The 12,072-nt window shown below is 39.8% G+C and overlaps 1 protein-coding gene across 1 annotated transcript; it reads left to right on the forward strand.

The window, feature by feature from the left end:
• The first annotated feature begins 201 nt into the window (after positions 1-201).
• Positions 202-10,090, forward strand: LOC132621325 (PHD finger protein Alfin1-like). The gene is made up of 5 exons (XM_060335549.1): positions 202-594; positions 928-960; positions 7,114-7,342; positions 9,411-9,531; positions 9,612-10,090. The coding sequence occupies exons 1-5, from the start codon at positions 498-500 to the stop codon at positions 9,882-9,884; spliced, it is 753 nt and encodes a 250-aa protein (XP_060191532.1). The 5' UTR covers positions 202-497; the 3' UTR covers positions 9,885-10,090.
• The last annotated feature ends 1,982 nt before the right edge of the window (positions 10,091-12,072 follow it).

Below are 12,072 nucleotides of genomic sequence, written 5' to 3' on the forward strand. Positions count from 1 at the left end.
GGCGAATAGTATCCCTCACATTCTCATTCCTTCCTCTGGTTCCTCGTTTCACCGGTTCGCCTCATATCCGATTTCTACCGTATACATATTTGTTTATTTTTCAAACTATATAATATAAATAGAGACGGAGGGAGTATATAAAATAAATTTTCCAACAGGTTTGTCCGAACATATAGATCTGGTGAAGCAATGTAGTAAAGTAATATATCCACCCACCCACTCCAATCCCCCACTACCCTACCATTACACCCCCTTGTCTTGTCTTTCCGCTGTTTTCTCTTCTTCTTCTCTCTCTCTTCAATCCATTTCCTTCACTTTCTCTAATTATTATTCTCTGCAATTTTCTCAAAATTTGGTCCTTTTTTACCTCAAGCATTAGAGAATTTAAAGTAGGAGTGAAATGAAGAAGAACCCCTAGGTGTGGAGAAAACCCTAATTTAATCCACCTGTTGTTGGGTTGTTTGAATTGAAATTGTGAAAGGTAGTGGAAAAGGGACATGGAAGGAAGTCCACATCCAATACCTAGGACCGTAGAGGAAGTTTTCAACGATTTCAAAGGCCGTAGAGCTGCTTTAATCAAAGCACTTACCACAGGTTCTTTTTTTTTTTTTTTTTGCCATTTGGAGACTCAAACAAATTTTCTTCCATTAAATTTTTTTCTGCAAAATTACTACTTTTATACTACTACTTCTTTGTACTCTTTCTGAATGTGTATGTTTTTCTAAAAAATGAAAGAATGGATGTCCAAATGAAGATTAAAAAAATTAGATTGTTTAACTATGCACCCTGTCGTGGAGGGAGTATGTACTTTTTCTTCCGGAACATATTTATGCATAAGTCTTTTTTCTTTTGAGAAAAATAAGGTATACATTGTTTTTCATGCACGTATATGGTGTGTCTGATTAATGGTGGTTTTGCTAATTGTAGATGTTGAGAAGTTCTATCAGCAGTGTGATCCTGGTGAGTTTCCTTTTGCTCATCTTTTGGTTCTGTAGTTATGTGCCCATTTGGTTAATTTTGATGTTTTATGCCGCTTCTGGAAGTGTATCTTGTACTCTTTTGAATCTTGTAAAAATGGTTTTATATTTCTACGTGTGTGTGTGTTGAATTAAAATGTCATCGGCGGTTCTGGAGCCTTTTCTCGCTGAGTGCATCTTTTTGTCATTTGTCATTATGCACAAGTATTGCCATCAGTTTTTTCTTTAAGTGCTTAATGGTCTGGGCCCTTTGAAATGAGTCATTTTGTGGACCTAACAAGCAATGTTTACATGGTGTCGAGTATATCCAAAAGATGCCCGTAAAAAATGATATCTTTACTCAATATTATCTCAGTTTAGGGAGAATCATCAATACTAGCCAGTTTTTCTTTCATGTCTTGATGATTGGCTCATTGCTTATCAGTTCTTAGGGAGAAGACGCGTGAGACTTCTTTTTAGTTGCATGGCACATGCAGGATGACCTTTGCTTTCTATTAAGTCATACTAGTTTAACTTTAATGATGTATGAGCATGTCAAGTGTTCTTATTCTGTTGATCGTTATATGAAAAGTTGCAAGTTCGACCTCATCCTAATTTTAGTAATAAGTGTGAGCTTAGAAAGGTATAAATTGTCAGTGCTGAATAGAACTTATGTTCTCTGCGATAGTTTTGCTGTTTGTTGCATATCTTGTGTTGTTATTAGTAGCTTTTGGGATGGCATTTTAATCCAGTTATTTGGAATATGTGTTCAGCTTGGACATAATTTTCAAATGAATTATGAATATTTATATTCTTTTTGTGGGGAGGGGCAGAAGGGGTTGGAGGCAATGAGAGTTTTGTCAATGCAGGTCAACCAACACATTGAAATGTTTGGAGATCTTTTATTCTATACATTTACAGGTATAAGTGGTGCTCTTTGCACCAGCTTATGGTACACTGTTGAAGTTTTCTTATAAGAACTATCTCTGTCTTTGCTTTGGGATTTTTTTTTGGTAAATAAAGGAATTTTATTCAAACCAAGTTGGGCAGTACACAGCCAAACAGGGCCGACCTCCTGTTTCTCAAAATTAAAAGCAAGACTCTACTTGTACAAAGGAGCCTAACTACATACTAAGCATGTCAAACCACCAAAATAAAAATAGGACAAATATGTCAAAACTACATACTAAGCGTATCGACCACAATGACTAAAATCCATAAATCAGCCTCATAGTAGCATCTAGCAGTAGACTAGCCATCTGTCAAGGATTAGTGAGAACTCGCAGCTCTTGTTGCCATTTCCTGTTGTGTTGCCCTTTGATGTGTATGTGGATGGCTATCTCTCTGCAGATTCTATCAGCTTGAAAGTAGCCATTCTGGAACCTCGAAAGGTTTCTTTCCCTCCAGACAGTAGCCACCAACATGGCGAAAATAACACTGATTATCGCTCCTTTCCCAGTCCTTCGTTTTGCCCATGTACACACCCAATTCACCTCCTCTTGCCAGGTGCCAATTGCCCTCTGAATACCTACCCAGTTGAGCATTCTAATCCACAAACCTCTAGTGATGGTGCAGTTGAAGAGTAAGTGGTCCAGAGTTTCATCGGTTGAGTCACAAAACACACATGAAGGAGGAACTTGTATGCCAAACTTAAGCAGCCTATCAACTGTCGCAAGTCTTCCCATGATAGCTAGCCACAATGTAAATTTGTGTCTAGGATGAACTGAAGGATGTAGGGACAGACTCTTCCAAGGGACTCGAGGATAGCATGGTAGCAAAGCAAGATACATTTGCTTGATGGAAAATTTTTGAGCATGAACCACGGACTGAAGTCTTGTGATCAGGTCCCCTTGTAGTGTAGGTGCTTGTAGAATATACCTTCTAGCTTCCAATATTTTCCGTACTACCCATGTTGCGTTGTTGGGAATGGTGCATGTCTCAACTGTGGAGTTCTTCATATAATAGCCATTTACCCATTTAATCCATAGACAATCTTTCTTTTCAGCAATAGCCCATAATTGTTTCAAAACTGCTGCTCTATTCCAGGTGATCAGGTGCAATATATTCAATCCCCCTGCAGCCTTTGGTTGACAAACTTTTTCCCATGATACAAGGGCTCTTTTGGACAATACAGCAGCACCAGTCCAGAGGAATATTCTACAGACCCCATCTATCAACTTCATAATCCTCTTGGGAAGAATAAACACTTGAGCCCAATAAGTTTGGACCCTAAATAAAACAGCTTTATTAATTGAAGCCTCCCAGCATAGGACAAGAGCTTAGCAGACCAGCACTTCACTTTATCTGTAATTTTCTCCACAAGGGGCATACATTGAGCCACTGTTAACTTCTTGGATGATAAAGGGACTCCTAAGTACTTGAATGGTAGAGCTCCTTCACAGTATCCAAGATGAGTCAATATCTCCTGCTTTAACTGATCATTGACCCCAGACATGTATATTGAGCTTTTTTCAGTGTTGGCTTGAAGCCCAGAGACAGCAGAGAATCTTAAGAAGACTTCTTGTAGAAGTTTAATTGAGTTCAACTCAGCTTTGCAAAACATTAACAGATCATCCGCGAAACAAATATGCATAACTTTTAGCTTTTTACACCTAGGATGGAATTGAAACTGCTTGTTATCAGCTAGCACATTTAACTCTCTATGGAGGTATTCCATCGCAATAACAAAAAGGTACGGGGACATAGGGTCACCTTGCCTTATTCCCCTTTTCCCCTGGAAAGGTTTTGTAAGACCCCCATTTATGACAAGAGAGTATGAGACTGTGGAGATGCACTCCATGATCCATTCTATAAACATATGTGGGAACCCCAAGTCAGCCAGCATCCTTCTCAAGAAACTCCATTCTATAGAGTCATAGGCCTTCCTAAGGTCAACTTTCATTACGCATCTTGCAGATAATCCTTTCCTAGAATACCATTTTAAAACTTCATGACTAAACAGGATGTTGTCAATGATACTCCTACCTTCTATGAAAGCTGACTGGGCTGAGCTCACAATGGAATTGATTACACCTTTCATTCTATTAGTCAATATCTTGGTAATGATCTTGTACACTGTTGAGCAGCAAGCAATTGGTCTGTAATCCTTTACTTGGGTAGGTGCATTTACCTTTGGAATCAAAGTTACAGCAGTGCAACTAAAAGTTTTTAAGAGCTTGCCAGAGAAGAAGAATTCCTTCACGGCCTGCACCACATCATGTTTGACCAGATCCTAATTCTGAGTAAAGAACTCTACTGGATAACCATCAACATCTGGAGCTTTATCACTAGGCATGTGCTTCACAGCATTGAAGATTTCCATCTCTGTGACAGTTTGAATTAGTGTGCATTTCTGCTGGTGTGATAAGCATGGCCCTCTTTTGATAATCTCTGAGTTGGGACATGGCAACTCCTCAGCCGTTGACCCCATAAGGTTGGAGAAAAATGATATAAACTCAGCTTCAACAAGCTTTGGATCCGTGAGCTTATTCCCTGTGGTGTCATAGATGGAAGTTATAGAGTTCCTACTTGACCTAATCTTCCACTGAGCATGGAAGTATTTGGTATTAGCATCACCACAATTTATCCAGCTGGCTCTTGACTTTTGCCTAAGTGCCTTCTCCTCAACAAAACTCCACTTCTGTATGTCCCCTAAGAGCTTCTTCTCTTCATCTATCAAAGCTTGCTGCATTGGTAAGTTAGCCAATTGAGATTGTATCACATCTAAACTTTGTCTAGACTGGTGTAATTTTTGGCTAAAAGAAGCCACATGAGTGTTCAGGTCCCTCAATGCAGATTTCAACTCCTTCAGCCTATGCCATAGCTGAAACAATCTAGTGCCAGTGTATTGCCTTGACCAGACAGACTCCAAAATGTGTCTAAAATCTGGGTGTTCTAGCACTGTTTTAAAGAGTTTGAATGGTTTGGGGTGGATATTAGCATGGGGTTTAAATTCAATGTATATGGGGGAATGATCTGAAGCCCCAGGATTGAGGAAATCTGCTTCCACATGCCCATATGATTGCAGCCACAACATATTCCCCAATGCCCAATCGATTTTAGAGTACACCCTGTCCCCTTGTTGCTGTTTGTTACAGAATGTGAAATGCCACCCTTTTGCCCTTAAGGTTGTTAACTGCAAGGCATCCACACATTCTCTGAAGTCTTTTGTCTCAGCATCAGTCACAGGGGAGCCCATCCTATCCTCTGTAGAGAGCAAAGTATTGAAGTCACCAGACAGCAGCCAAGCTCTAGTAATGTTATTTCCTAGCTGAGTTAGGTCCCTCCATAAACTTAGTCTTTCTTGAGCCTCATTCTTTGCATACACTATAGTTACAAAAGCAGAGAAAGCATCTGTCATATTGTCCACTTTGCAATGGATGAATTGTTCTTGGACTTGCAGTACCTGGACCTGTAGGTATGGCTTCCAAAAGAGCCAAATCCTACCATGTGGGGCCATTGGATAATTGCACACAGTACTCTATCCACTACTAACTTTGCTCAGTATGTTCTGAGCTTTATTCTCTCGTACCCTTGTTTCTAAACAACCAAATAGTTCAATCTTATTCTTTTGCAAAAAGAGCTTCAGCTCCTTTTGCTTCAGGGGTTGGTTGAGCCCCCTGATATTCCATGTTGATATAATCATGGACGGCTCCTAACAGGTGCAGGGGCTCCAGTCTGGCCAGTATCAGGGATTTGTAGACCATCAAATCCATTTGCAGTGTTTATAGTAGCAAACACATTTGGAGTCTCACCTGTAGCAGCAACCACACTTATATTGGCCTAAACTGTAGGATCATTAGCTCTTGGTGCAGCATTATGCACAACAGCAGCTTCAGTGGTTTGGTTCTCCTTTGCCTGCCAGTCTTGTCTCCATTTCCTCCTTCTCCTTCTATTCCTTCTTCTCTTCTTTGGAATGTCCTCAAAATCCTCCTTCTCCTGGTCTTCCCCTCCATCAACCCAACAGTCATCTTTTAGGTGCCCAAATCTCAAACAAGCAGTGCAAAATTTTGGCTTCCAGTCGTATTCTATTGGCTGATGAAAACTGCCAGTAGGAGTCTCCATTTCGAGAGAATCAAGCAATGGTTGTGAGACATCCACTTCAACAAGGAAACGAGCATATGATATTCTCTCCATGTCTGCCGTAAATTTATCGGTGTATAATGGTCGACCCACAGCACTAGCAACCTTGCTTAGAGCCTCACTAGACCAATATCCAACGGGTAACCCCGGAAAAATCACCCACAGTGGAATCGAGGTCAATACATCCGGGTTAAATTCATAGTTAATTACCCAGTTTTGAAGAATCAGTGGCTTATTATGGAAGGTGTAAGGACCCCCCATCAGGACACTATCACAATCCTCAGCACTTTCGAATCTATAGATGAAATACCCAGCATCATGTGCAAGGATTTGCGGTTTTGCGACAAATTTCCACGAGTGAGCCACATAATTCTCCATCGATTTCATATACGGTATATCTCCCACTACAAACCCAATCAAAGCATTTTTCCAATATAACTCCTGAGATTTGACATCCTCTTCCACTATATTAACATAAACTTTGCCTTGCTTAGTGGTCGGAGGAACATATGAGAGATATTTACCCTTTTGTGCTAGCCGATTCGAACGAAAATCTGGTTTGTCCATTGGGGTGACTTGCGTTGAGGTACCAGCATCAGAAAAGTGCAGTCGCCGAGCCGCCGGAGTAGCATCTGGGTCTCCGTAGTCCTTCAAGTGGAAGGATTGTTGTGACTCCGAATCCGACCCCTCGTGCTCAATTTCCTCAGGGATAGATTGAAATTGAGGGGGCAAATAACTACCAAAAGTAAGAGATGGTAAAGCCCTTTGTGTTCCATCAGCAGGGGTGACTAATTTTAGAGGAGATGGCAAGCTTTTTCCGGTAGCTTGCCGGTGGTTTGACATGTTTTTTCCTATTCGAGGTGCACAATAGCAGCCTTACTAAAATGCGCTGAGAGAAAAACACGAGTCATTATGCTTTGGGATTTGTTTGGTCATTGACTTTGATGTTCTGAATATAAGGAGAAGATATTCCTTCTACGTCGATGCAACATTCCTCTTATTTTGTCTTCTTGTTTGTGCTAATACTATCATTCTTGATGAGATTATGACCATATGCCAATGTGTTTATCTGCAGAAAAGGAGAACTTGTGTCTCTATGGGCTCCCTAATGAAACGTGGGAAGTAAACCTCCCTGTTGAGGAGGTGCCTCCTGAACTTCCTGAACCAGCACTAGGTATAAACTTTGCTCGTGATGGGATGCAAGAGAAAGACTGGTTATCACTTGTTGCAGTTCACAGTGATTCATGGTTGCTTTCTGTTGCATTCTACTTTGGTGCACGGTTTGGGTTTGGAAAGAGCGAGAGGTAATATCATTTGTTACTTTTCTACCTTTTGAGTTCATTTTGTCCTTGGTTTACTTGTCTTATACTATGCACTCTCTACATTTTTTGGATATGTAATATTCTTTTTTCTGAAGATACGTATTCCTTCTACCAGTCCCAAAAAATAGATCCATCTACCTTCTGCAGAAAACTGCGGCAGATGTTGTGCCTACTGTATGTGCCATGTTTTATCCCCTTCTCGAATCTCTCGTTTGAAATGCCTATTTTTGAATTTCCTTTTACCAATGGTTCGGGTGTGGTATTAAGTCTTGTAACATCTTCCTTTTTGAAAGCTGTTCGAACTTCTTCTGCATGGTACTCTTGCCTCCAGCTTCTTATCATTACCTGTCAAAGCATCTAGTGGGTCCAAAAGTTCTTGTTCTGATCCATTATAGGTTAAGATTTATTAGCTAGTTTTGGGTGGGTGGGGGGGGGGGGGGGGGGAATATTTTAGTAAAAATACTTTCTGGTCATTCTCTTATTATGTGAAAGGGAAACTCCTTTTTCTATGAGGATCCACGATGGCAAATATGTTTTGCAATCATGTTTGAAATTTCTCTTTCCTTGAAACTAGTTATAGAGAATAAATGATGATCTCCCTTGGAGGAAACCACATGATATAATGGAATTTTCTTTTTATCCTAGCTAGATTTTACTTTCACTCTGATGAAGAATCATCACATTGTCCTTTTCTTCTTTGTCTTCTTACCCACTTATGATGTAGAGTTGACCTTTTGAATTGTATGATGGTGTCCATATCGAGTATGTAAACTCCACCCAGAGACTTGAGGTTTTGGATTGGATGCTCAAGTTCTTTTACTTGGATGAAAGAGTCCTTTCTCTGAACTTTTTTTTTCTCCTTCCTGTATAAATATCACTTTGATTTCAGGGGTCGAGTACATACCCCACATCCTAGGAGCATGCAACGTGAATGCTCCCGCTTGAGGGGAAGTGACAGAGTATTTTGTTAGTAAAGAGCAAATGTTTTGTAATCAAGGACATAGTTTAGGAAATATTACATATATCTATCAGAATCAATTAGGAAATTAATTGAGATTCAACTCCTGTTCTCTATTTCATAGCATGTCTACAAACTATTTAATCTCTCAATGGCTTGAGGGAATAAGCAACCTCTAAATCCCTCATAAGAAAAAAACCTTTTTCCTGTTTTACAGACCTGTCACCTTTCTTACACTGTCAAGTAGGATCACTATTTAAGGTTTATAATTGTAGAACCAAGAACAGTAAACTGCCTGGTTGCTCGGTATCAGGAGGTCCATGCTTCAATGTCCCACCAAGCTTCATTTGGTAACTATTTTATATTTGTTAGCAAGGTATGATGTCACTGGGTATGTTGTTGTTAGCAAGGTATGATGTAAAGTGAATTATCGCTTAACTTGGTGGTTGCATTGGTGGTTCCTTATAAATATTTTCAATGTGTGTGAAGATATTGAACCTGTCTAGGTTATGATTACCAGAACTAGTACTGTCTCATTTTCTTTTTCTTTCGCGGGAAGAGGCTATTTTATGCTATACCTGTTAAAGATAACAGAGATTATTTTATGCTAGCTATTAGACAAAGGCCTCACTGAGAATTTCGTTCCGCTAGTGTTATTGGCTGCTGCATGATTGGATAAGTGCGTCTTCAGTTGGATATGATGTATTGTCTTTGGCGCTTCGTGCAATATTTGTTAGTAATAGCAGTTTCTTTTGTCCCTCTGTTCCTGCCTTTGGATCATGAGCTGCCATCTGTCTCTTCTCCCAAGGGCAAGTCATTGAATGTTTCTGCCTTGTAAGCTATACAAACAAATAATTGTAAGCTGGATTTTCTACTGGAGAACTTCTTGCTATGGTCAGGTAGTTGTGTGTGCATTGTTTGAAAATGCAACTTTAGCTTGCTGACTCTTCTATCTGGCTTTTGTTATTGATTGTTTTCAAATTTCACCTAGCTAGATCACTCTGGATATATGGGATTGCTCAAATGTTTGTCTGAAGTTACTTCAGAGCCTCAGAGGAGATATTGACTTTTTTGGGGAAATCGTGCATACAGGAAGAGGCTTTTCCAGATGATAAATGATCTCCCTACAGTGTTTGAGGTTGTGACTGGAGCTGCTAAACAGGCAAGGGATGCTGCTCACATTAGCAACAGCAAAAGTAAATCAAGCGGAAAGGTTGTAAATTTACTTGACCTGATGTATGCATCCTGATTAGTTGTGTTCTCATGTTTTTGCCGCCGTCGTTTGCCTTGCAGTTTCGACAGTCAGAGCCCCAGCACAAGGGAGTTAAGATGTCTCCACCTAAAGAGGAGGATGAGAGTGGGGAGGAGGTGGAAGAAGATGATGAACAAGGGGCAACCCTCTGTGGAGCTTGTGGTGATAATTATGGCCAAGATGAATTCTGGATTTGCTGTGATGTGTGTGAGAAATGGTTCCACGGAAAATGTGTGAAGATCACTCCAGCAAAGGCTGAGCACATCAAGCAGTATAAGTGTCCTAGTTGCAGTAACAAGAGGGCCAGAGTTTAGACTGTAGAGCAGCATCATCAGTGAAGTGGTGTATGAAAGGTGTAGAATTTGTAGCTTAACCTACCAAACTAAAATTCAAGCTTGTGACCTGTGCCAAAATTAATGTATGCTGATAGAATTGCATTTTTAGATTTTGCATTCTGCTTTTCTTGTATGCTTTTGGATTGTGTTTTAGATCAAGTAAATTTGTGCCTTTTGTCACTGTGTATCTGGGAATGCCTTTTCTTTCCTCAGCAATTTGTACCTGCCACAACACCCCTCTCTCTCTCTCTCTCTCTCTCTCTCTCTATATATATATATATATATATATATATATATATATATATATAGATGACACACATAGAGCTGATCTAGATACTACAATATACAAGTCTGCATGGGAGTTCCAGAAGAAAGATGCCTTAATTTGTACAGGGCATTGAGACTGCTGTAACTCATGTATGAGAAAAAAATAAGTTGTCTAGTGGACTGCAACAATAGTTATTGTTGAATGAGATGTTAATAAAATCATTGCTGATGGTGAGCAAGTTTAATTATCCAAACATTAGGATCAAAACTAAGAAAATTGGTTGAATGATGTTTAAGAAGGCCAGTAAAATGCAGTTGATGCCCTTTGCTTGATTTATGTTGATAATTGTCACTTTGTAACATCAACAGGAACGAAAAGGTAGGACACAAAAGGTGCAACTGCAGAAGCAATCAAGCAGCACAAGTGTTCTTTCAATAGGATGCTCTGTTCTTATTTTAGCTAGTTCAAATTTTGAACGTTATGTACTTTTCTTTTCTGCTGGTTTGGTTTCTTTGATTTTCATTAATAAAAACATCAATAGCATCTCCTATTGATAAATTTATCCAAAAAATAAAAATAAATAAAACCATTGCTGGTGGAGCAAGTGTAATCGTTTGTCCTTGATTCTTTTCATTCTAGACTTTGGCTTAGCATGTTCTATAATATAAAATGGGTCCTGGTAGGACAGCTATTATCAGAAGAAAATTTCGTCACAAGCAATGGATAATATATAGAGGACTGCCTGGAGTTGATTATGGTTTAGCAAGAATCCTTGAAAGAACATATTATCATTCCTGATGATGAGCTCCACAACCCAATTTCGTAACAATTATGTTTGCCGCTGTGGCTTTATCCAGAGGTTCTTCGGTCCTACCGGCCATCTCTTCTTGCTTGACAATACATACAGTTCTTATTCAGCAAGCCTCGTCCTCTTTAGTACGTATGCTATAAATATGCGTTGATTGCTTGTGTGGCTGTTTACCCTTAAAACGGTAACAATTCAATTTATAAGTGGTTTATAGGATATGTGGCTAGATTAGTAAATATGTATAATAATAGTATGTAATAATAAACATTATATTGACGAATAAGAGAGAGAAACAACTCAAGTAACCGAATTGAAGACTCTGGGAATTTGGTCTGGTTTGTGAAATAGCTTCTCTAAACCGAGCCAATCAGTAAACACTCCTCTCTCTCTCTTTTTCAAATTACAAGTATAAGAATTAACGAAAGACTAGCCCTAAAATGAAGGGGTACATCCTTATTTATAGCCAAAAGTAGTTGGGCCTTTAGTACAACCTACAAAAGGCCTTTTAAGAAAACCCTAAAATGGCTAAGACAATGCTCGTACGGATGTCAGAAGTCTGTACGGGTGTCAGCGCAAATGACGGAGCGGTTAGGCGACGTATACCCTGGCTCGTAACGGATACCTCGAGCCTATGCTGAGTGCCTTCCAAACTGGTTCGGTTTTTCCGTGCACATTAACATACCCTCGGCTCTTGACATTCAGTTAGAAAAACTCACAACTTCTTGGCCCTCGTTCCCTTCAATCTCACCTGTGGCTAATGTTCTTGTTCTTCTTCGACCTCGTATCGGACAACTGCGATATTTACCATATACAAATTGCTTCGGGTGTTACCGTATACAGACAGTCCCCACACTTTTCGGATTGAAGTTTCACCGAAGTGACGGGAAGTGGATCGATAACCTCGGTGACTTCCTTAGAAAGCTTCCCTTTGAAAACAGGCGGGAAATGAGACGTCTCTTCATGTCATGTCTCTCTGACTTCGGCCACGTGTCCTCTCTTGGTTGGATGATCCTTCGGTAACCGCCTCAAAGTCATCTATAAAAGGCATCACGGTCATTTTCACTTTTCACTTTTTATCTTTCACTTCTTTG

Source organism: Lycium barbarum, chromosome 12, assembly GCF_019175385.1.
Source record: "Lycium barbarum isolate Lr01 chromosome 12, ASM1917538v2, whole genome shotgun sequence".
In the NCBI taxonomy this organism is placed as follows: Eukaryota; Viridiplantae; Streptophyta; class Magnoliopsida; order Solanales; family Solanaceae; genus Lycium; species Lycium barbarum.